The 26,548-nt window shown below is 41.9% G+C and overlaps 1 protein-coding gene and 1 long non-coding RNA gene across 5 annotated transcripts in view; both read right to left on the bottom strand.

Moving 5' to 3' along the window:
• Window positions 1–21,055, bottom strand: part of PSME4 (proteasome activator subunit 4) — a 97,069-nt gene extending 76,014 nt beyond the window's left edge. For all 4 annotated transcript variants that reach the window (XM_064277088.1, XM_064277090.1, XM_064277091.1 and 1 more), the window contains exons 1-3: window positions 20,814–21,055; window positions 6,218–6,358; window positions 5,474–5,590 (exon numbers count right to left, since the gene is read on the bottom strand). In XM_064277088.1, the coding sequence (XP_064133158.1) occupies window positions 5,474–5,590; window positions 6,218–6,358; window positions 20,814–21,055 (500 nt within the window). The remainder of the gene's footprint in view (window positions 1–5,473; window positions 5,591–6,217; window positions 6,359–20,813) is intronic.
• Window positions 16,169–20,801, bottom strand: LOC135228695 (uncharacterized). The gene is made up of 2 exons (XR_010319469.1): window positions 19,925–20,801; window positions 16,169–19,867 (listed from the first exon to the last, which is right to left on the bottom strand). It is a non-coding gene; the product is annotated as an uncharacterized LOC135228695 (long non-coding RNA).
• Window positions 21,056–26,548: the final 5,493 nt, after the last annotated feature.

Genomic DNA, 26,548 nt, shown 5'->3' with positions numbered 1-26,548 from the left:
AACTTTAAGAAGCAAACTGTTCTCGAGTATCATTTTATGTCTTACTGTCCAGTCTAATCTTTGTCCAGTGGTGTAGTGGTTAAGTGCTACGGCTGCTACCCAAGAGGTCGGGAGTTCGAATCCGCCAGGCGCTCCTTGGCAACTCTATGGGGCAGTTCTACTCTGTCCTGTAGGGTCATTATGAGTTGGAATCGACTCGAGGGCAGTGGGCTTTAATCTTTGTCTGAAGAGTTGGCTTCAGGAATGGGTTTGGTTCTGGGTAAACAGTCTGGGAGGCATGTCTTCCGGGGTTCCTCTAGTCTCAGTCAGACCATTAGGTCTGGTCCTTTTACATGAATTTGAGTTCTGCACCCCACTTTTATCCTGCTCCTTCAGGGACCCTCTGTTGTGTTCCCTGTTGGGGCGGTCATTGTGGATAGCCGAACACCATCTAGTTCTTCAGGTCTCAGGCTGATGGAGTCTCTGGTTTATGTGGCCCTTTCTGTCTCTTGGGCTAATATTTTCCTTGCGTCTTTGGTATTCTTCCTTCTCCTTTGCTCCAAGTGGGTTGGAACCAATTGATGCATTTTAGATGGCCGCTTGCTAGCTTTTAAGACCCCAGATGCCGCTCCCCGAAGTGGGACGCACAACATTTTAATAAACTTTGTTATGCCAATTGACTTAGCAGCCCCCTGAAACTAGGGTCCCCAGAGCCCTGCCCCTGCTACTCTGAACCTCCAAGTGTCTGACTGTATTCAGGAAACTTCTTAGCTTTCGGTTTAGTCCAGTTGTGCTGCCTTCTCTTGTGTTGTGTGTTGTCCTTCCTTTTGCCTAAGATAATTCTTGTCTATTATCTAGTTAGTGAATACCCTTTCCCCTCCCTTCCCACCCTTGACTGAAAAGATTTTAAACACTTGCTATATTAGTGTGCTAAATAAAATTTTAAGTTGAAAAGTAAATTAAAAAAAAATTTTTTAAATTATTTCCTCTTAGAAATTCATCGGAGAGAGAATAGCTTTGATGAACAAAGAAATAAAGGTTTGGCTTCCCAACTGACTTCTTTTACATTTCTGTGTAAAAACCAAGACTACTAAATTCCTCTACTGCTTAAAATCAAGACAAGTGATTCTGTAGCATGATGAACAGAGTCCCAGAACCAAAGAACTTGAAAATCTTTTGAAGTTGTATATTTGTAACTATACACAATGTGACCTCCTGAATGGAAACAGAGTACCAGGCATTCCTTTCAAAATGAGAGGTAAACACATGGTAACAGTAAAAGGGTTACAAACAGAGATAATGAATAGAGATCAGTGGTACTAAAAAAACGTTTCAAGTGGAATTAAAAAAGATTTTTTTTTTTTACAAAAACACTAAGTCTCTGATTTTGTTCTACAGCGCTGCTTCTCACCTAGCAAGAGCCTCCTTCAAAAGCAGTTCCAGAGTCCCAGAGTTATTTCAGAATCATTCAAAAGGGAACATGTTATCGTGAAAGGCCTGGTGGTACGCCTCCAGAAAGACGAGAGCCAAGAAAACTCTACGGAGCACTTCTACGCTAACTCATGGGGTCGCCACAGGCCGGACTCAAATCTGGGAAGCAGGGCTGGGTTTTTTAGATGCTGAAGATACACAGCCTGGTACATGGAGCATTCCAAGCCACCAGACCTCCTTCCCAGAGCCATCAATTTTAGTGAGATACACAGGGAAGAAAAGAAATTTCTACTTATAAGAATACTGGCTTAATAAACCCAATACAGATATGAATGTTTAAGACAAAATGTGAAATGTCCAAGAAACTTCTCATAACACACTGCGTCAGGGAACGCCTCAGAACCCTGGGGAAAGGGAAGGAGGTACTAACGGAAAGGTTGAGAAGCAGTGGTGCAGGGGACAGAACACTGGCTTGGTAACTACAACACGTGGGTTCCTGCCCCACTCTCCAACCAACCAGTTGAATGACTTGGTAGGTACATCCCCAACCTCCTCTAAAAAGGCTGCACTAAAGCACCTACCATCCCCATCATTCTAAAGTATTCTGAAGTAAAGCGAGACCCGATGATTCCAGCTAAAGATAAAATTATACTCTCTATATAAAAAGTATCAGTAAATTTAATCCTTTTCTGTATATGGAATACTTTCACTTACAGGGGCCTATGTTAACATTCACCGGGAGTCTTCTAAAGTCCACTGGATGGTTACAGAGATTAAAAAAAAAAACACTGAATCTAAAAGTAACTGCTTTAAACATAAAGCATTTTTTACACAGTGTCAACACACACTTCATCTTCCAGAAATGTAACCGGCATGTACGTCCGTGGAAGACTGTACTTTGTTTCGCTGAAAATGTCACCCAAAGTTATTAATTGTTCCAGAAAATCACGCCATCAATGGCGCTGCGATTGGGGCGCTTCACCTGCCGAGACAACAGCCCTGTGTCAGCCTGCCCGTACCGGCGGTGCACGCAACCACGTGACTAAGATTGGAGACTAACAGTCTTACGACCAACTTCCAACTGGCAATTCAGAGATACAAAACATGAGATCTCCCAGAATTTTGCTTAAAATGCTTCCTGTTATTGCCATCCTTTTTTCGATATGGCACAAAAAGCAATTTATGTTGTGAAGCTTATATACTGACATTATTTATTTTGGCACTGCTCAGTAGTTTATCTTACTGACTGATCCTCTCCCCCAGAAGCTACCGCATGAATTTTCCACAGCTTCATAAATTCCTGCTTCTTTCACCAATTCTTCCTTTGCCTTCACTGATTTCACAGGGAATGATATTTAAAAATAAATACGTTGATATTTTGTAACTACTCCATTACACATGATTACATAAGGAATTACTGTGATAATATGTTAGAAATAAAGCCAGCTCGCCCTTCTTCGCAGTTGAGCGGTCTGAGAGTAATCTCCCTCTTTACCGCGTTTTAGTGAGTCTGGGTTTTAGTGTCCCTCCCAGCAGTACTGTTTCTTACTGTCTCCACCCATGCTCCTGCACCTTCATTTACCTGTGCTTCTGAAACAGGACGTGTTTTCATCTTTTTTTCTCTGAAATCCAAACTTATTAATTATAAGTAGATGCAAACATCTGAATGCCACACTGTATCTTTTAGTGTAATGACGCCTGTAAATCTGACATATACGTTGTTTTATAATGAACTGTGGCTACTGTCGTTAGGTGCCTTTCAGTGGATTTCTCCTTCGTAGTGAAAGCATTATCTATATTTGCAGTTGTCATTACATGTAGGTAACGAGTATAAACCAAAACCCACTGCCGTCAAGCCGACTCCGACGCACAGCGACCCTACAGGACAGAGCAGAACTGCCCCATAGAGTTTCCAAGGAGCGCCTGGCGGATTTGAGCTGCCGACCTCTTGGTTAGCAGCCATAGCACTTAACACTACAAGGGTTTCCAGTAATGAGTACAGGTAGGTGATATTATTTATGAAATTCCTTTCAGAAGAGTTAATTACAGGATGCAGAAAGGGATACTGAGGGTGTTAGAGTTGAGAGCTTTAAACCCAGCAAAGGTACTGCCTCTCTTCAAAAGACCAAGCACAGGCAGGGCGAAGCTTCTAAGGATGAGGGATTCCACATGGGGCCAGTGTGATGTGACCCTTCAGGAAGAACACAGTGAGAAAACTACCAAGATGCAGGGGAAGAGCAGTGAGCACCGCCTGACAGAGGCATTCACAGAAAGCATCTAGGGAAACAGCTGGAATTGCTGAAGAGAGCCAGAGAAATTTATTAATGACCACAGAGGACTTTAAAAGAAGTGGCTGCCCTTGCAAAAGTCAACCTGCCAAGGCAGGAAGCATGATGCTCGCTTATGCAGCCGGAAATAGAGGACTTACTGCAGAACAAGGAATGAAGGGAGAAACTGCCTTCCCTCCTCCTTCACCTCCCAAAGACTTTCAGAATTCAGCAAAAAAAAATCAGCCAAGAAAATTTCAGAAAACCGATCTTGAACACAGTTCAAAGGTCCCTGAAATCTATCAGTCAGTGATTCCAGCACCAAAAAAAAAAATTCACTGAGCTTTATTTCCAGACAGCTCAATCAATCCGGTCCACACCATGCTCTCCCAGCAAAAATAAAACTCAAAAGGAACCTTTATAACGAAGTTTTTATGTTTTGGGTTTCCTTAGTATTTGTAAAAGCATTATTTGCACATAATGCCATTTAGCTTCATCATCAATTTTGCTGTTTTCATGGTTGAAATGGCTTTCCTTGTTGTAACATATAAAATCTACAGGAAACATGTGACTTCTAACTGTCCTGCATGTGACCACTGTCCAAAACCCAACTAAGGCCTAACTTCAGGATCACGTATGGTCCTATCTTTTACCCTTTCCTTCACATCATTTCACTAGTCACCATTTGTCTACAACCTCAAAATCTTTTAAAGTCTGTCATTTGCAATCATTTTCAAAAAAAATTCTATGGTAAGGGTATAGCACAGGCAGCTTATGAGTGAAGCCTAAGAATTAATCAGGGATTAGCTCAACAGAGGAGCCTATAAGAAATAATGAAATAATACAAACACACCTGAGATTGACAGGGAATTAAAAAGACAAACCACAGAAATCTTTTAGGTTATAAAAAAGGAAAAAGAATATAGCTGCATAAAAAGGTGTTCTTCGGAAAGTGAGAACATATATATGACAAAAGATTTTGGCTACTGAGAGGAAAGCTATTAAAAACTGAAGAGAAAATAAATTAACCCTCAATCACAAATAATTTAAAAACATTTAAAGCCAAACAAGGTATGAAAAAATTAAGAGCTAGATCACAACTGGCCAGAACCCTTGTTAACAGAAAAAAATGATAAAATACTTCGCAGTCAAGTCTAAAGTCAGCAAAGAGGCAGATGTTTATATTGTACTTCATGAAATCCAAAATACAATTCAAAGTATACAAAACTTAGAGGTTTTGAAGAGTCAAGATGTGTGTGTGAGACGCCAATACTCAGCAAGTCAGCCGCAGTCTAAGCATCAGTAACAAAGTGAACTCAGGACCGTGCACGTGAACAGTCTGTGCTCTAAGACTAGGCAATCGCTAAGACGAATGCTTCTCCAACTGGGAAGTGTGTGCCCTCTGCGACGGGGGTGCCCTCTGGAAAATGCACCCACATACTCATTTTACTTTAAGAGTTAAAACACATGTGGATATGTTATGGAGAAGAATCTCAAATGTGTATTACTTCTAATGACAAAATACAAAATTTTCACAAAAATCTCTTGTTTTTCCTGGCCATTATGGTGATGTTAGCAGTTAGATAAAACCCTGGTGGGAAAGTCTTAAGAAGTGCAGCTTCAGATACAGCTTAAGAGGGCAATAAATGATTTTAGGAATCAACATACGTAGAAATGGACATATTAAAATGTGTATTTGCCTGTTTATTTCAAATAACTCAGTATTTTTCAATCATGACCCATCCCCCAAGAGCCTGAAGTACCCCCAAAGAAGTACTTTAAATGGCCATGCTTACTTAGGAAACCAATTTAATCCCAGGTGCTCTGTCTTGGAATACAATATTCTTTCCACCATGTCATAAAGTGGTCTCCAGGGTAACTCCAAATCATCTCTTGAAAGAAGTTCCTTTTTCCTAATTAAAAAAAAAAAAAATTAAATAGGTGTGTATGTATCACACATACACCCTCCAGACAAAGGACAGTTATTAAATTTTGCTGCTCATCACAGTGAGTTTTGCTTTATCCAATCCAAGCCACTCAGTGGCAGAATATGGTATTAGGAAGACAACGCGCCAGGTTCTTGATACTGCCCAGACCTCCAACAGCACCAGGCAAAAATGTGCGTTTAAATCTGTGCCCCCATTACTGCAGGTGAATTTCTCATTTTTCTATCTGATCATAGTCCATACTATCTAGGGAGTATGCAACATTTCTAGCACCGTGCTTGCTAGGTGCTTGGAGAAAAGCAAAGCAATACACGATTCGTCTTCAGGGGACTTAGAACCTACATAAGGGATGAGAATTAGCATAAGTGAAACAATTAGCCAACATACACTCCAATAAGAAGGCTTCATGGAGAGGTGGAATTTTAATTAAAAGGCTAACACACACGGTTAAACCTATGGCAAAGTTTTCTGTAATCTTTTTACCAAACTAACAATTTGGGAGTTGATCTGCTCACTAAAGAACACTTAGTCCTCACTCCCTAAAATCTTAAAAACAAAACAAAATTTAGCAGAAATCACAGAACACTCACTTACTTTAACAAGTTGATCAAGAGACGGGAAAATCCCTGCATCATGCTGATTTCCAGTTTTGGAATTGATACCAGCTCATACAATAACTTGACAAAAAGAACATGATCTTCTTTGCTAAATTTTCTCCCATAAAGTCGAATATATCTATGAGAGAAAAATAAACACATCTGCCTTTAAAAATATGTATGCTGAAACCTTAATTTCAAATTCCTCTGAGGTCAGGCATTTGATATCCATTCTCATCATTACACAGCAAATTATTCTATGTATTAGTCATGAGATGACCAAATAAATACTTTCATAACAAAATGCTTATAATGATAAGTGAGTTCCCATCAACATTTAATGACCAGTTAAAACACTACTGTCTTATTGCTATTTGCTCTTAACTGGCCTTTGGCCATAAGTAAACTACAAAAAAGAGTTCCTTTATCCCTTGCTTTATGAAGAAAGTACTCACTCAGATAAATATCTACTGAAATTACTCTGAAACAGCATATCACAACATAATTAAAAGTGAAGAGCAAGAGAGTATAAATATAAAAGCTTATTGTATTAACCATAAGAATCTTTTAAGAATACAGACAGCTTACTGAGAATCCCAAGAGTTAACTCGTAATCATAACAAAGTTACTTCCAAAAGTATTTTATCTTCAATTATACATTTTCAACTTTTTTTTTTTTAACTTTAGAGAAAGTGTTCAAAAGCAGGAAAAGACAGTCTTTTTAACAAGTGGTGCTGAGAAAAAATTGGGATGTCCATTTGGAAAAAAAAGAAACAGAGCCCATACCTCACACCATACACAAAAACTAATTCAAAATGGATCAAAGACCTAAATATAAAACCAAAAACTAAAGATCATTGAAAAAAAAAAATAGGGTCAACTCCAGAAGCCCTAATACACAGCATTAACAGGATAACCACCCACTGCCGTACGAACCATAATTAACAATACACAAACACCAGAAGGCAAGGTAGATAATGGATCTTCTAAAAATTAAACTTATGCCCATCAAAAGATTAAAAAGAGAACCTACACACTGGGAAAACACTTTGGGCTATAACAAATCCAACAAAGGTCTAATCTCTAAAACCTACAGGAAAATCCAACACCTCTAAAACCAAAAGGCAAATAATCCAATCAAAAGATGGGCAAAGGATATGAACAGACACTTCACCAAAGACGACATTCAGGCCGCTGACAGACACATGAGGAAATGTTGTGATCGCCAGCCATTACAGAAACGCAAATCAAAACTACAAGGAGATATCTCACCCTGGTATTACTGGCACAAATAAAAAAAACAGAAAATAACAAATGTTGTAGAGGCTGCGGGTAGACTGGAACTCTTATACACTGCGGATGGGAATGCAAAATGGTATAACCATTTTGGAAAACGATACGGCGCTTCCTTAAAAAGCTAGAATTAGAAACACCACAGCAATTCCACTCCTAGGAATACATCCTAGAGAAATAAGAGCCATCACACAAATCAATACATGCACACCCATGTTCACTGCAGCATTACTCACAATAGGAAAAAGATGGAAAATCTAAGTGCCCATTAACAGGTGAATGGATAAACAAACTATGGTACATACACACAATGGAATACTACCCAATGATAAAGAACAATGATGAATTTGCGAAGCATTTCACAACATGATGAGTCTGGGGGGCATTATGCTGAGTGAAAAAAGCCAATCACGAAAGTACAAATATTGTATGAGACCACTATTATAAAAATAGATGAAAAGATTTACACAGAAAAAAAAAATCAATCTTTGATGGTTACAAAGGAGGGGATGGGTGAGGAAGGAAAACACTAAACAGACAACAGATAAGTGGTAACTTTGGTGAAGGGTAAGACAGTACTGGGGAAGCCAGCAGAACTTGTACAAGGCAAGGTCATGGGAGATTCATAGACACATCCAGACTCCCTGAGGGACCGAATTACTGAGCTGAGGGCTGGTGACCATAGTCTCAGTGACATCTAGCTCAACTGGCATAACACAGTTTATACAGAAAATGTTCTACATCCTACTTGGGTGAGTACCGTCTGGGGTCTTAAAAGCTTGTGAACAGCCATCTAAGATACTTCACTGGTAGCACCCCATCTGGGGCAAGAGAGAATGAAAAAAACCAAAGACACAAGGAGAAGATTGGTTGAAAGGGCTACCGGACCACAACTACCATGGCCTCCACCAGACTGAGTCCAGCACAACTAGATGGTGCCCAGCTACCACCACTGACTGTTCTCACAGGGATCACAATAGACAGTCCTGGACAGAGGTGGAGAAAAATGTAGAATAAAATTCTAAGTAACAAAAAAAGACCAGACTTACTTGTCTGACAGACTGGAGGAACCCTGAGAGTATGGCCCCCGGACACCCTTTTAACTCAGTACTGAAGTCATTCCTGAGGTTCACCATTTCAGCCAAAGATTAGACAGGTCCATAAAACAAAAGGAGACTAATTGGACATACCAACCCACGGTCAAGGATGAGAAGGCAGGATGGGACAGGAAACCTGGCAATGGGGAACGCAAGGTCTAGAAGGGGAGAGTGTTGACAGGTCGTGGGGTTGGCAACCAATGTCACAAAACAATATGTGTATTAATTGTTTTATGAAAAACTAATTTGCTCTGCAAAACTTCATGTAAAGCACAGCTAAAAAAAAAGTATTCAGTAGCATTAACTAAAAACAAACGTAAGAAAAAGGTGTCCCAAGAAGCAAGAATGACTAATTATAGCATATTTAAGGATTCAGATGTAACTTACAAATTTTATTTAGAAAAAGTTCCTGAACACTTAAAACTCTTTTGAGTAGGGATTATTTTATAGACAAATACATAAATTAACAGAAAAAGACAGCATTAATATTGCTTACATGTTTAGCATCTCTCCTCCCCAATAGCTAAGATTAAATTTTTGTATAACTTCTACAGTTAGGGCACCTGACTGCTTTTCCATTGTCCAGAAAATCCTCAAAATTCCTAGTCTACAAAGAGCACTTTTTAAAATTTTCTTCGGCTGTTCTGTATTCAGTTCTTCTCTGTCCTTTCAAGGTATTTAGGCAGTAGGAGGAGAGATGAAGATGATTAACTGGTCCATATAAAAACCCATAACCTAGGAGACAAGGCAGGAATGGGGTGTGAGGACAGGGGCAGAGCAATGAGACCTGGGGGACTGTTTTGACTCTGCCAGTAATTACCGCGAAACTTTCTTAACCACTCTGGACTGGTGAAGCAAATGGATTAATGACGACGATATATATCTAGACCCTAAATCCAGGGCTGCCAGAGGTACTTCACACGCTTCCTGAAGCCTCTCTCAATTTCACTCTCAATTTGGAAGTAAAAGTTCAGAATCATTTAAGTGCAGTTTTAAAATGAAAACAAACGGTATCCCTAAAAATTGGCAGAAGTTTTTAAGATAAAACAGAAGCGTTCAAAGACACTCTGTTTTCAGGTGGCTGTCTCAGGGCCTGCTGGGACTCCAGAAGCCCCTGGGTAAGGCAGTCACCCTCCCCTGTGGTTAGGAATGCCTCTGGAAGAATTGGAGAAACAGTGAGCTGCGCCACCGGAATAACCTGGCTACAGCCCATGACTTTTACTGCGGGAGGTACACACCTGTGTGCTCTCTACATCACATGCTGCAGAAGACAGCTGGGACATGAACTTCACAAAGCCCCAAGCTTAACCCTCTAAGAGAAGTTTATCAATTCGATGTCATCTATCCCACCTGGTTAGTACACAGCCTAAATTCCTTATCAGAGATATAAAACTACTAAAATAACACTATTCCTCATTTATTAAAAAAAAAAAATTCCTGATAAATTCATTTATTAGGAATGGTAAAATTGACATATTGTTTGAAGGAATTAAAAAAAAAAAAGGCCAAGAAATGGGATTACTAGAAGGGCTACAACAATCTGAACACAAAACTAGCCATTTTAGGGGGATTACTCAGAAAACGTCTATTGCCCTCTGTTCCTTGCCGAACAGCAAGTGGTTTCTTATCCTAGCATTTCTCAAAATGTGGTCCAAGACAGCACTAACCATAATGAAAAAAAAATCATTGACCTTCATTACAATTAAGAACTTCTATTTACAACAACCAAACAAAAAAAAAAAAAACCAAACCCAGTGCTGTAAAAACACGCTATTCAAAGGCGAAAAGACCAGTCAGATATCTGCAATACATTTATCTAACAAAGGACTCATATCCAAGTTAAATAAAGAACTCCTACAAATTAGTAAGACACAAATCAATAAGATACAAATCATTAAAACACAACCCCTAATAAAAAAAAGGGGGGGGGCAAGGCATTTCTCAAAAGATAACATCCAGATAACTAACAAGCATGTAAAAAAGTACTCAACGTTATTCATCAGTAAAAGCAAATTGAACTCACAATACGGTACTTTACACCTAAAAACATCTGAAACCATCAACTAAAAAAACCACTTTTTTTAGACTAAATAAGAAAATTTACAGAATATACGATGTCTTTACAATCAACAGCTTTCCAGGATTTAAAAAAAAAAAAACGGTGGTTGGAGGAAGATTGTTAAACATTCATAACACTGATTTAGGAAATAATATTGGAGTCATTATTCCCTGTCCTTGAGCAGAGAGAATGTGACCCAGCTGGAGCTGGACTCAAAAGGACTCACAAGGACACACCAACTGGGCCTTGAGATATAAAGAAAATGGACAGGATAATCTTCGAAAACACATCTTTTAGGGAGCCTTTTATGGAAGCCAATCTAACAGAACACAGAAAACTTTCCACCCTTATCTTTTTCTGTTAGCATTTAGTGAATAGAAAATTTGTTGGACCAATGAAGACCCTCCTTCCTTGAAACCTGTGAAGAAAGGCTATGCAAACCACAGCATCACAGTTTCTAGCCAATCTGTGAAAAGATGAAGCTTTCAATGGTTTTGCCCACTTTGTAATGTTAACATACACCGATTTTATCACATTCCTTAGACTCCGCAGACATGCCTGTGGCAGCATGCTTGCCCTTTTCCCATTCTTGCCCATTCTGTAATATTTGCTTGGACTTGGACAGACATGGCTGTGGCAGCATGCTCGTCCATTTTCCCATTCTTGCTTATTCAGTAGTTTCCTTGGATTCGGGCAGCCATGGCTGCAGTAGCATGCTTGCCCGTTTTCCACTCTTGCCTATTCTGTAATATTCTTTGGACTTGCACAGACATGGCTCTGGCAGCATGCTTGTCCACTTCCCACTTTTGCACTTTTGAATATATGCCAAATAAAACTTTCTTTTTGCTCTACTAAACTTTGTGATGTTTTTACCTTATAACATCAGTAAAAACGCTAATGAAAAATTTCTTTAAAAGAAATATGCAGGGATTAATTTTAAAATAAAGCTTTACTAAAATACAAAATATTTCAATAAATGGTAAGACATAAAAATTTTCTGAAATGCCCCTTCGCACCTGACAGTTAGGGCTAAATAACAAGTATTACAACAAGGGAAAATACCATGACCAATGGAATCCATAAGCAACCCTAAACATTAGTCTTAGTAACTTCGACTCTGTCCCCAACCCTCCAAATGCACTCTTCAGTGTAGCTGTATCAGTTCTAGTCTTTCTATCTTCCTGAGGATCACCAAATAGAAAACATCAAAAAAAAAGAAGGCAAAAGTAAGCAAACTGAAGTTCAGGAGTAAATTACCCTGACTTTATTCCAGGACTAAGTTCCTCATCATTCTATGTGATATTAAATAGGTACGTAACTCCTCACTGCTAGAAAGTGAGTAGTAACAAGATTAAATGGCCTTTCTCCTAAACCCACCGGTCCTCTTCTCAAATAGCTGTTTATTCAAAAAGATTTCTAGAGCATGTGACATGTACAGGACACAGGCTAAGCTTTAGCGGACAATACAGAATGGCTCAGATACTCCTCTTGGGCAAGGAACTCAAAGTCTGGTGTGAGAAGACAGGCACCTGCAAAACTAAACATAAAGAAATGGGATAAATGAAGTACTATGAGAGTTTTGGAGCACTGGTGGCTCCATGGTTAAGAGCTCAGCTGCTAACCAAAAGGTTGGCAGTTCGAACCCACCAGCTGCTCCTTGGAAACCCTTTAGGACAGTTCTACTCTGTCCTATCCAATCACTATTTTTAGTTTACAGATTGGTGGTGCAGTGGTTAAAGCGCTCCACCACTAACCAAAAGGTCGGTGGTTCGGCTCTGGGGGATATAGATGTGGCAGTCTACTCCCATAAAGATTACAGCCTTGGAAACCCTACAGGCAGTTCTGTGTCCTTTAGGGAAGTAATTTGCAAGGCCAGTGGGTGAGATGGTCAATTTACCAGTTTTTATCTCTGTTCCTCCATATTAAATGGCTTTCCTGGAATTCCTCCTTATCTATCCAAATCCTACCTCAAGGCTCAGCTGCAGTTCTCCCTCCCCTGGGTAGAATTCCTAGCGTTCAAAACCCAGGGAGTTTCCCTTCCTGTGGACACAGACTATGGCACAAGGGTTCTGAGCAAGAGCTCTGTGATCTGTGATCGGCAGGCAAATCAGCTGTTACATAACTCAGTGAGCCTTGTTTCCTCAACAGTAATACTGGGATAATAAATGTACCTACATTTCACAGGGTTGTTTGTGAGGATTTAAATGAAATAATGAATGGAGAGCACTCAGCACAGTGTTGCACATTCTAAGCCCTCAACATAAGGTAGTTAGCACCTATGCCATGCATCTAACAATTTCTTAATTTCTCATAAGATGCCTCAGGTTACTGACTTAATTGTGGTAAGTATACGCATAACAAAACATTCACTATTTTTTACATGTACGACATTTTTTACATGTATGATTCAGTGATACTAAGTTCATCACGCTGTGCAAAAGTTACTGGTATTTTTTTTTAACTGTTGTAACTTTGCATTTTCATTCTTTGTATCTTTATATCTCAGGAAGTAGGAAGCCCTGGTGGCGTAGTGGTTAAGCGCTACGGCTGCTAACCAAAAGGTCGGCAGTTTGAATCCGCCAGGCGCTCCTTGGAAACTCTACGAGGCAGTTCTACTCTGTCCTATAGGGTCGCTATGAGTCAGAATCGACTTGACAGCAGTGGGTTTATCTCAGGAAGTAGGTGTTGATTATGTGATCTGAAATACAGAAAGACACCTGTATTAAATCAATAGTGTTCAAGAATTTCTGGCCACAATCCACTGTAACAAACATATCATAACCCAGTACACACGTACACACACATATACACATAAAATTGAACAAAGGCCATGAACAACATTCATTCTTAGTACTTTCAAATTCACTCTGATGATTCTAGCATACCAAACCAAACCCAATGCCTGTCCAGTCGATTCCGACTCATAGCGACCCTACAGTAAGTATAAATGCCACCACCCCCCCCAAAAAAAACTGTTCAAGACCTACTAAATCGATCTCACAACCCTTTGGTCATAATTCATATTTGGAAAATTATGTATAACACTTATAAATGAACACAGAGTTAAAAAACTGTAAGACAAAAAAGGTGATAAGGTCTTAAGATATTTCTGCCTGTTAAATTATGAATAAAAAAAAAATCACTTACTTAAGTCATTCCTGAATTTGTTAGAAATAGTGACTTTTCTCCTGTTGTACACAGACTAGAGATCTTTTGGTATATGACAGAATTTGACAGCATTTTATCTACTGGGACCTCTGGAAGTAATCTACCTTTCAGGAATCTGCCTAAAATTCCCAATTCCATTCAAAATCCATTTGAAAAGAGAAATAAGAAAAAGAGTATGTGCCTGAAAATACACACTCACATGCAAAAGACTGTGTTCATAAAATTTCTTGCTCTAAAAACTTCCGCTTCATCCTTGGCTTAAAAAAAGGAAATTGTCAGAAAATGAAACACACCACCCACACAGAAGAGTCCAAAGATGACTACACATTCCATTTATGCTGCCGGACGTCGGATTATAAGGCATTTTTAATAATCCTTAAGCAACCACCAGCCTGGCTGAAGTACAATACTATTCTTACGCTATTTCGTAGCTGCAATGTCGTTAGTTCTTTCTTGGAAAGGAAAAAAAGCTCTTCCTGTATTTTTAAACTCAAAATTTAGGCTCCAGATATTGTGAAAAATTTTATTTTTTTAATTTGGCTGTTAGTCAAATTAGCATAAAAAAGGTAATGCCTACCCAGAATGTTACAGTTCATCTACCAAAAATCATAATAATTATACTCTAGATTTTGTAAAACTAAATACTTACCTGTAACGGTATCACACTTTTTTAATGAAACAATCATTTATTTAAAAACGAAGTTCTCAAGTCCAACTCCCTGATGCAACCAATATATGTTTTCTCCTCTACTTAGCGTTGCTAAGCCCTCCCCCCACCCCATTTCCACTTTGGGTTATGAAACACACCACTCCCTTCCTTAACCCAACGCCTCCTTCTCTCCGCTCCTTTGGTTAAATATTTCCTTTGAACCCAATATTAAAAAAGACCACATCCCAGATCAGTTTCCTCCATTTTGACTACAAAAGTAACAATTCCTTTGATTTGTATACTTGCTAGATTACAGAGAACATCAAAGTTAAGTCTGATATTAGTAAGTGTCTGTGAATGTAGCTGCCACTGTATACATGCTGGGGACAGGGAGGAGGAGAGGTGACTACTGAAGACACTGACCTGAACAGATCTCAAGGTACAGGAGGAAAAGTCGTATGCAAAGAATACTAAATCATGACCAGGGATCAAGACAGACTGCACTGAAAGGAAAGAAATGCTAAGTATAAGCCGAGTATTGCAGGAGCCAACCTCAAGATTCCCAACGGGCACATTTATGGTTTGTACTGCTTTTAACACTCCAGCGTCCATCTCAATGAATGTAGGCGTTTGTTTGCTTGCCTGCTTGCTTGAGCTTCTATGACTATGCTCTCAATTCACTGTTCACACAGAATGAATGAAACTTTGATCTAATTTTCTACAAAGGCAAGGGGGAAATAGATTTAGATTGTTTAAAAAAAAAAAAAAATTGGGGTGTGGGGTGTCTCTCACTGAACAGAAAAAAGATGCTTTCCAGGTTACACCCTGAGAAAAACTGGTTTATAAGTTGTGTGCTTGTTTACTAACAAGCTCCCATGAAAAAATAACAAAAACTCCTAACACTAAATTTGCCTATCTTTCAATTAAAAATGTGTATTTCAAAACCCACTGTATCTTGTAACACTGCAGCAAGAACACCTGGGAAATTGTCTGCATAATGACACACTCGGATCTCAGAAGAACAGAAGGGTAACAGTTGTTTTTCTCTTAACTGCCTTCCCCTGTGCCTCGGTGCGAGGCATTAAAATACACCAGTTTGAGATTTCAAGTACAGGTAGTATATTTAGAATTCATATTCTCCTTCTCCAAATTTCCTGATGCAGCTGCCACCTTGTCTGGTCTGTCCTAAATGAACAGAAATGTACAGAGAGAAAACACACACTGGAACTTCCAGAGGGCAGAAAGCTTTCACTGATGTAACCCAAGTGCCAAGTCAGTGTCTGGCCAAGCCAAAAAGGCATTTGAAAAAATAATTTGCTCAAAGAAGGCTGCATTCTGCCTCCACTACTCTATCAAATTACGCACTAACCTCTGAGTCTCAGTGTCATCACTTTGACCGTGGAGGCAACTCAAAGAGTACTTGTTATCCCAGGACTGATTCTAAGTCTCCAAATTTAAGAGCATGGGGGGAAAAAAGATGCCGTAATATAGAAATGCTGACTAATGAGTTATTTTCATCTTTGTCCATGAGGTCTCTGTGATAAGTCTCAGGCAAAACAATGCAACTGAAATGCAAACTCAGAAGTGACTTAACAACTGCTGCAAGAGAAGCACAATTTCCCGAGGCTGATGAAAATGATACCGGATTATTCATTTTTTTAGGTTTGATAATGGTATTGGAACTGTGGGTTTTTTTTTTTTTTAAGCCCTTTCTCTTAGAGACACACAGTGGAAACACTGACGAATGAAGTAATACGCTTCACAATAATGAAGGGAGATGATGGAAGAACATGACTGGTCATGAATTTGTAACTGTTGAAGATGGGTGATGGGTACACAGGGGTAGGGTTCATTACTATGTCTTCTTTTGTATATGTTTGATATTTTCTATAACAAAGGTTTAAAGCAAACAAATGTTTCCATAAATATTTAAAAATTGTACAAATCAAAATCAGATATATCCGTTGACAAATGAGATTGTGGCAGAAGCTCTCAGTTAACTCATGAAAACTAACATGGTGTTCAGAAGTGGTTAACTGATAGAGGCCTCAAATATTTTGAAAATGCTACATAAGTACGACCAAACTCATTGCTGTCGAGTCAATTCCAACTCATAGAGGACCCACAGGACAGAGCAGAACTGCCCTACAGGGTTTCCAAGGAGTGGCTGATGGACTTGAACTGACGACCACTGCGCAACGAGGGCTCCATAAGTATGACAGTCCTACCAAATAAATAAACAATAAAGGATACTTTACTGTGATGTTATAAAACTTTGTCAGAAACATCCATGTCCCCCAAAACTGCTTATGTGTTCCCTCCCCCCATGGAAAATCAACTTGCCCACTACAAAGACATTTTGGTTCCCATTTTAAGTGCGGTCACTTCTGAACATCTTCATCTACCACTTCTCCTACCTGGTTATCACTGATGAATGTGATAATTTGTCAATTTGGTCACTATAAGTTGGGGGCCAACTAGACAGCAGCTAACAACCACCTTGACTAAACTTTCATTTCTGGTGGTTGTATAATCTAATCAAATACATCACGTGGTTTCAGCTGGGGTAATCCAACTTCTGCCAGGAAGGGTACATGATGTTCTCAGTAACAGACAACTGAGGTTTCCTTCTATAAGGGATCAACAGTTTAGTTAGCTAAGGAGATGATTCTTCAGTATAACATAGTCAGGTCACTGCAAAGCGGCATCAAGTACATTTTACTGTAACAAAACCAGGATTTAAATTTGCTTCATATGACACCAAATCCACACACACATTTACAAAAATCAAAATTCTGTTTAAGAAAGAACGGAAAAGAGAAGCGAGCGCGGGTGGGGTAAGCTTCTAGGAAACAGTCGCCCATTCACTCCTTCTCCCTCCCCTTTCCTCACTTCCTCCAGGCCAGTTTAAAGGGACACCGAGCCAGAAAGGCCCTCGGGGCCATTTAAGCCCAGGAACTTTTTAAACAGTTTGCTGCTCTGATGCCTGGAGCAGGCTTCTCTTATCAACAAAATATTAATAAAAAAAAAAAAATCAATGCAGTTTTCATCTGCCCGAGAAGCCCACTTTTTTGTTTAACATTTTGTTTTTATAAGCAGTCCGATGCTAAAATTTAAAAGGTCGAAAAACTAAGTCTAACATCCTCCATCCAAATGAAGAACCTAAAGCTACGAGAGGCCGACGGTAAGCATTACAAGCGGATGAGGTTATCGGCAAAAAGCCAGGTAGATGACTGAGGTCTTCAGGCTAGATTTCACTGCCTCTTGTGAAAAGTCCGGAAAGGCAGGAGGAGAAAAGCTGAGTTCCCTTCATTCTTACTCGGGCCATACAAGCTATCTACTGACACCTTTCACTGAAGGTACCCAAGAGCTGTTTCCACTGCCCTTTTCCGAAAACCACTAATTTACGCCTCCCTTCTCTCATTTATTTCCTCCCTTCTTGAAGACTGGCCCTGTGACATACTACATCACAAAATCGCTCTTGAACAGGCAGTTTTAATCCTTTAAACTGGCTTGCAAAACAGCTTGTATTACATTACAGGGCCAATTTTTATAACACACAGAAATAACCTTTCTTAACAGAGATGATAGACAGACTTCACATCTCAAGATGGATTGAAACAATTATGTTAACTACCGAAACGAGGTGAAAAGTCAAAAGAGGCGGAGGGAGGGCCAATGCAGACTAAGAGTGTCTCCCAACTCAAAACTCAGCTCCACCCAGACCCGTGACACCCAGCTTAAGGGGCACGTCTCCGGCTGTGGATCCAATTCCAGGGCCTGTAAGCAGCATTTACACCCTGGTCTTCTTTAGGAAAGTTCTTGATCTATGCAAGTATTTCCAGTACTTTACAAACTGTTCAAACAGTCCTTGTAGAAAAATACACTCTGGATTACCTGAGGCTTTACAGGATATAAAAATAAAATCACAGAACACTCGGGCAGGAAGGGTTCTCAGGAATTATTTAGTCCAACCCCCTCGTTACACTTATAAGAAACTGTAATACAGGCTTAAGGAGCTTCCCCGCAGTGGAGGAGCGAGTGGCAGAAACCAGATTTTATTTACGTCACTATGTTTCCATCTTTCTATAAAGTCCTAAATATGATACCTATGGTCACACGTTTTGGCATCGTTAGATACACACTTATGCAGCACGCAGGTCTTAAAGCACAGCAAGCACGTCTGTAAACAGGTCACCTTAACATATGACTTACGAGAAAAACACACAACCAAGATCACAACTTGCTCCAAAATGTCACATACTGCAATCCCAGGAACCAGCTTGCAGCATTTCACCACTGCTCCAAAATAAAGCTCTACCTGATGGCATTTCCTGCTGGTTATTTAGACACACATGACTAAAGGACTCATCACCATTAAGCCATCTAACTGCAATCCTGCCCTAAACACACAGGGGTGTTCCACTGTAGCCCTTTCTAGTAAAAGCTCCTCTTATCAAATAAGGCCAACAACAACAAAACTGTAGGTGCTAATTTACCAAACCCGGTAACAATAAAGATTTCAGACAACAATGCCTTACTGTGCAGAGCCTTTGTAGGTTCTAGGTTCAAAAATCCAAGCCAGATATGCTTCACACATTGGCCTATTTATACACACAAATCTGAAACGAGCTGTTTGTGTCCACAAAAACTGTACTCTCTGGCAGACCTAACGCAAGTGATGAAAACGGGCGTTTACTGCAACTGCCTATTTTTACTGTGCCTGAGGACCAAACAGCTAGGGAGCTCACATGAAAACCATCATTTGATTTTAATCATTTACTCATCTTCCCCTTTTGACGAAAAGCAGTTCTCTGCCTGCTGGAGTCCTTTCTTTCCAAGTTTCCTCCGGATCCTAACGCCACAAACTTTTTTACACTCTAAGTTAAAGAGGAGGGTTGTTAACCTCGACATCTTATGGTCACCTTTTGTAGAGGACAAATTAAGTGCTTCAGTTTTGCTTCTTTTTATTTAAAAAGGTTAATTACTCCCAGTCCTCCCCTAAAAGGCAACAAATTTGTCAGAGAGCCCCTAATAACTGGCAGGTAAGGGCCATCCCATGTGACAAAATGGAAAGATGATGAATGCATTACAAAACGCTGAGTCATCACTCAGCACACTCAGCAGATTTGGGTAAACACTGTCCAAGTGACTTCTGTCTTGTGTGCGTTTGCCCGTCTGTATCCACAGGCATCGACCTACAAAGTTAGCAGGACTTTGTGTACAGTTTATCAAACAGGACACCGCAAGATTCTTTTTTAAAAAGTTCTTCCAACACAGTGAAGATGCACTTCTAGCAAATAAAGTCTCTAACCTTTTCCCCCCACTATCTATTTTTACTCTCCCCCCCCACCCCAATTTCAGGGACACTATAGTTTGGACCTAGTTTACTAAAAACAAATCAACAAAATAGAACTCTTGAAACTCACTAGTTTGGACCTAGTTTACTAAAAACAAATCAACAAAATAGAACTCTTGAAACTCACTTAGGCAATCCAGGTTCCTCAGAATGACTCAAAAACTGACACAAAACTAAAACACAATTTGAAAAAAAAGGGGGGGGGGCGGTGGGAAAGAAAACTGACAGAGCCTGATGCTAAGAAAGCCCTGGACAGGGCTCTTCCTTGTCTTCCTTAGTATTACAAAGGTCTTTTCAAAGGAAACGTCAACAACGGCGGAACGTACAGTTTTCCCAGGTTCGAGACTCAACACTAACTCAGCTGTCGGTTCTAGTCTACAGCCAGTGCACTGCCCAAGGATGGGCTGAGGGATGATTCCACAGAGACTGAGCAGGCCCAGAAAAGAAGAACCCAGAACTTTCCTTCCGGTCTCCTTCGCATTCAGAAACCGCGGGCAGAAAAGTTACTAGATGGGAATTGAGGGATGTGAGAAGGTGAGTACCTTGGGGGAAAGAGAACCTGAGGAAGCTCGGGGGAAGCCAAGAGGTCCCTCCCCTGAAGACGAGTTGTGTCTGTACAGCCCCAAACCGGCCATGGGCAACGGTCCACGGAGGACTCTTGGGGCCAGTCAGGTGCCCCCGGCTCCCCAGAGCCCTGTGGGTCGGAAGACAACAACCCAAACCCTTGGGGGAGGAGCGGAGGGCGGAGGAGCTCGGAGAACCATGGAAGTCCCGCACGAAAGTGGCAGGGAAGAGGCAAGGGGGCTTCCCAGGTTTCTGCAGCGGCTCTGGCTGGTGCCACAGCACCGGGACCACCGGCTCGAAACGCAGCCGAGCGCGGGGTCCAGGCGTCCCGGACAAAGGGGCGCCGCCGGCCGCCCTTGCCCTCGGTGCCCGTCTCCGTCCCCGTCCCGCAGGCCTGGCACTTACGCCGAGAGTTTCCTGGTCCAGAAGAGGCCCCCGGGCCACAGCTCCTGCAGCTGCACCGCCCGGCCCAGGTTGTTTTTGATCTGGGCCAGCTGCAGGTCGGACTCGGCGTCCAGCCGCTCGGCGTAGGGCAGCAGCTTGTTGTAGACGATCTCCTTCTGCGGGACGAAGGCCCGCGGGCCCGGCTCGGGGCGCCCGCCCGGCTCCGGGGGGTCCCCGCCGCCCGCCAGCGCGACCGGCTCCATGAGCCCCGGGCCACCCCCGCCCCCTCCCGCCCGCGCCCGCCCCGGCCCCCGCCCCTTGCGGGCTCCGCCTCCTCCGCGTCGTCGTCGCCCTCGGCCCGACCGCTGGGCCCCCTCCCCTGGCCGGCGCGCTGACCTCCGCGCGGTCCCCGGTTCGTTGGTGGCGGCAGCGGCCGCTCCGCCCGCCCCACACCGGCTCGGCTGGTGACGCTGCAGTCGCCGGGCCGGGAGGTTCCGGAAGGGCCTCAAGTCACTTCCGGGGCGGGGCGCGGTTTGGGGGCGTGGCCACGATGGGCGGGGCGGGGCCGCGGCGGCGGCGGGAGCGGGAGCCCAGGGCGCCGAGCCTCGGTGGCCGCCGCCCGGGCGCCGAGCCCTCACCCCGGGCCCCACAGCCGAGCCTCAGGCCGGCCCGCCCGCCGGAAACGCGAGGCCGAATTCCGGGCTATTGTCCTGCCTCGCTGGGGTCGCGCGCTCCCTGCCCTCGGCAGCCCGAGTCGCCGTGCCTGCGGCAGGGGCGAGGACCTCCCGGTTCTGGGCTTCGAGGATTGATGGAAAAGCCTCGGTGCCTTGTGTGCATCCCGCTTGCTAAACTTAGAGATTTTTATTCTGTCCCCTCCAAGCCCCCGTCTTTCTGGAATTCTCCCGGCCGCCATCAGCCCAAAGAAAAACAATGGTTATTCATTCACCAAATAGTAATTGAATCAGTATAAGAGCACCTGCCTTCTGCCCTGCAGGGACTTTGAAATGGGGATGCGGACTAGTGACTGAGCAATTCAGAGACAGAGCTTTTAATGGCTGTGTAAGTGCAGGGTGCCTCGGGAACTCCAGGACCACAAACTGGAGGGATATCAGGTGGGTTCCTGGGAGTGAAACTTAATAGGTAGGAATTGAATATACAGGGAGCACTCTAGGAATTCAGAGAAGTTCAGGATGGCTGAAGATGGCTCGCAAGAAAGGAGAGTGTGGAAATGAGACTGACAAAAGCCCGAGGGGGTTTACATCTTTATCCTAAGGGCAACAGGAAAGGAAAGATTTTAAGCATAGGAGTGGCAGGATAGGATTCGCATTTTAGAAGAATCACTGGCTTTGCTTGGGTTGGACAATGTTGGAACTGGAGGACTGGTTAAAAAACTGTGCAGTCATGTGGACGACAGAGGGATGGCCTCGTTGTCAGGTGAAATGTTTTGAGAGCTATTTCAGGAAGTGGAATGGTTGAGGCTTGGTAGTTGATTGAACATGAAGCGTGAAAGAGGGAAGAGACAGGAGGATGACAGATGTCTGGCTTGGGGACTGTGTAGTGAAGCCCTTTGTTGAGAGCACGCCAGAGCAGAACAGGTTTGGAGGCAGAAATAGCAAAATGCTTTTGGGATGGTTACATATTTTGAGATATGGATCAGCAGGATGATCTAAACTGTAATATGGATTACCACACAAGTGGATAGGAGGGGATGAGATATCGTTGTTAGGTTCCGACTCACAGCGACCCTGTGTACAACAGAAGGAAACACTGCCCAGTCCTGCACCATCCTCATGATCCTTGTTATGCCTGAGCCCATTGTTGCAGCCACTGTGTCAATCCATCTTGTTGAGGGTCTTCCTCTTTTTCACTGACCCTCCACTTTACCAGACATGATGTCCTTCTGCAGGGACTGGTCCGTCCTGATAACTGGTCCAAAGTATATGAGACAAAATCTTGCCATCCTCGCTTCTAAGGAGCATTCTGGCTCTACTTCTTCCCAGACCGATTTGTTCATTCGTTTGGCAATCCATGGTATATTCAACATTCTTCCCCAACACCGTAACTCAAAGATGTCAATTCTTCTTCAGCCTTTCTTATTCATTGTCCAGCTTTCGCACGCATATGAGGTGATTGAAAACATCGTAGCTTGGGTCAGGCACACCTTAGTTCTTTAAGTGACGTCTTTGCCTTTTTAACACTTTAAAGAGGTCTTTTGCAGCAGATTTGCCCAATGCAATGCGTCCTTTGGTTTCTTGACTGCTGTTTCCATAGGTGTCGATTGTTGATCCAAGTACAATTAAATCCTTGACGACTTTAATCTTTTCTCCATTTATCATGATGTTGCTTATTGGTTCAGTTGTGAGGGTTTTTGTTTTCTTTATGTTGAGGTGCAATCCATACTGAAGGCTGTAGTCTTTGATCTTCATCAGTAAGTGCTTCAAGTCCTCCTCACTTTCAGCAAGCAAGACTGTGTCGTCTGCATAACGCAGGTTGTTAATGAGTCTTCCTCCAATCATGATGCCCTATTCTTCATATAGTCCAGTTTTTTGAATTATTTGCCCAGCATACAGATTGAATAAGTATGATGAAAGGATACAACCCTGATACATACCTTTCCTGACTTTAAACCATGCAGTATCTTCTCGTTCTATTCAAACGACTGCACAATTGAGTGTTCTGGAATTCCCATTCTTTGCAATGTGATCCATAATTTGTTATGATCCACACAGTCAAATGCCTTTGCATGGTCAATAAAACACAGGTAGACATCTTTCTGGTATTTTCAGCTTTCAGCTGGGATCCATCTGACATCAGCAATGATATCCCTGGTTCCATGTCCACTTCTAAATATGGCTTGAATTTCTTGCGTTTTCTTGTCTATACACTGCTGCAGCCGCTTTTGAATGATCTTCAGCAAAATTTTACTTGCATGTGATATTGATGATATTGTTCGATAATTTCCACATTTGGTTGGATCATGTTTCTTTGGGATAGGCATAAATATATATCTCTTTCAGTAAGTTGGCCAGGTAGCTGTCTTCAAATTTCTTGGCATAGATGAGTGAGCACCTCCAGCATTGCATCCATGTGTGGAAACATCTCAGTTGGTATTCCGTCAATTTCTGGAGCCTTGTTTTCCACCAGTATCTTCAGTGCAGCTTGAACGTCTTCCTTCAGTACCATTGGTTCTTGATCATATGCTACCTCTTGAAATGATTGAATGTTGACCAATTCATTTTGGTACCATGACTGCATGTTCCTTCCATTCTCTTTTGAAGCTTCCTTCATTGTTCAGTATTTTGCTCGTAGAAATCCTTCAGTATTGAAACTTGAGGCTTGAGTTTCTTCTTCAGTTCTTCCAGCTTGAGAAATGAAAGTGTGTTCTTCCCTTTTGACTTTCTATCTCCAGGTCTTTGCGTATGTCATTATAATACTTTACTTTGTCTTCTCGAATCACTCTTTGAAGTCTTTTGTTCAGCTCTTTTACTTCATCAGTCCTTCCATTCGCTTTAGCTACTTGACCTTCAAGAGCAAGTTTCAGTGTCTCTTCTGACATCCATTTTGGTCTTGTGTTTCTTGTCTTTTTAATGACCTCTTGTTTCTTCATGTATGGTGTTCTTCCACACCTCATCTGGTCTTCGGTCATTAGTGTTCAACGTGTCAAATCTATTCTTGAGATGGCTTCTAAATTCAGGCGGGATATACTCAAGGCTGTACTTTGGCTCTTGTGGACTTGTTCTCATCAGCTTCTACTCGAGCTTGCCTATGAGCCATTGATGGTGTGTTTCACATATGAATTGATGAGATACAGCATATGAAAAGGATAGGGTCCTTGCCAGACTTTGAGGAACTCCACTATTTAAAGATGGGCAGAGGAAGAGGAGATAAACCACAAAAAATATTCAAAAGGAGCAGTCAGAGAAGCTAGGAGAGTGGGCGTCACTGAAACCAGAGAGTGTTTGAGATGGAGGAAGTGATCAACAATGCCAAACTTGACTGACAGGCCAAATGAAATGAAATCTGAGAAGGGGACTTATTGATAAATCAGACAAGAGCAGTTTCAGTAGTATGCAGGAATTGAAGCCAGATGACAGTGACAAAGCATGAACAGGAAGTGAATAGAATCAGCAAAAGTGGACCACCTTTTTGAAAAGTTTAAGCGGGAAGAACAAGAGAGAGAGATGAGGTAGCTGGAATGCCAAGAGGAATTTTTGAAGGTGGGATAAATTTCAATATGTTTAAGTATTGATGAGAAGGAGCCAGTGGAGAGATTGAAGATGTACGGGCAAGGGTGATAGAGAGTAGAAGGGGTGTGGAGGAGTTGGCCCTTAACGGTAAGCCAGACTCGACTGGAAAAGAGATAGGTGCAGTTGCAGGAAGGCTTGTAGATTTGGTCACTGAAAGTTAAGGAAGTTCATTTCTGATGGTTTCTATTTTTTTCTGTGAAGCAAGAGAATGAAAACGATGGAGGGAGTGGTGAGTAGGAGATTTGCGAAGCTCGAACTATGCTTAGTCTCAAAAGTCAGAAAACCAATTAGAGAAACAGTAGAATTGCTTGGCGTGGATGAGGATCTGATAAGCTTAGAAGCATAAATTTACTATTATCAGTTTGCACAATTTAGTGCAAGATCCAATAATTGGATTTTCTCCAGTAATCCTCAGGATTGTGTGACATAATTGACTGGTATTACTCGACTACTAGCTGAAAGGTTGGCAGTTCAAACCTACCCACAGGAGACAGGCCTGGCAATCTGCTTCTGAAAGGTCACGACCTTGAAAAACGTATGGAGCAGTTCTACTCTGACACCCATGGGGTAGCCCTGAGTCAGAATGTACTCAATGGCAACTAACAGCAACAACATAGAATGACAATGTAGATTGTCATTTGTATTCCTGATAATGACAGTCCATTGCGATAGAGTCGATTTTGAATCTTAGCAACCATACAGACAGAGTAGAACTGCCCCCATAAGGTTTTCAAGGAGTGGCTGGTGGATTCAAACTACCAACCTTTTGGTTAGCAGCCAAGCTCTTAACCTCTGAGCTACCCAGGCTCCAGGTAACGATGGTAAAAAATGGTAGTAGTATTAAAAAAAACTCAACAAAACTCATTGTTGTTGAGCCGATTCCAACTCGTAGTGACCCCTATAGGACAGAGTAGAACTGTCCCATAGGGTTTCCAAGGCTTTAATCTTTACAGAAGCAGACTGCCACCTCTTTCTCTTGTAGGGTGGCTGATGGGTTCAAACCACAGACCTTTTGGTTAACAGCCGAGCAATTAGCCACTGCACCATCAGGGTTTATTGAGTAATTTTAACGGCCAGAGCTTTACCTGCATCATCTCACTGTATTCTCCCTCTATGTATAGAGAGATAACTGAAAATAGTTGAAAAAGAGTGAATGAAGTCCGGAGCCCTGGTGGTGCAGTGGTTAAGAGCTAGGCTGTTAACCAGAAGGTCGACAGGAATCCACCAGCTACTCTTTGGAAACCCTGTGAGGCAGTTCTACTCTGTCCTGTAGGGTTACTATGAGTCAGAATCAACTCAACGGCAACAGGGTTTGAATAAAGTCTAAGTTGGTTGAAATCTAAGTGACGAAAGAAGAGGTTTTATAGGGAGAAAATAGAGGGGTCAAGGAACTGCAGATACTGATGCGGAAAATGAACAATATGAAAAATTAGAGGGAGCAAGGGACCTGGAATACAGAAATGTTTGGATTTAAGATCTCAAAGAAGAAGCAATTTCAGGTGACGTCAG

This window comes from Loxodonta africana, chromosome 26 (genome assembly GCF_030014295.1).
Source record: "Loxodonta africana isolate mLoxAfr1 chromosome 26, mLoxAfr1.hap2, whole genome shotgun sequence".
In the NCBI taxonomy this organism is placed as follows: Eukaryota; Metazoa; Chordata; class Mammalia; order Proboscidea; family Elephantidae; genus Loxodonta; species Loxodonta africana.
Note: the sequence above shows the minus strand (reverse complement) of the source record. Positions and strands in the feature narration are given on the sequence as shown.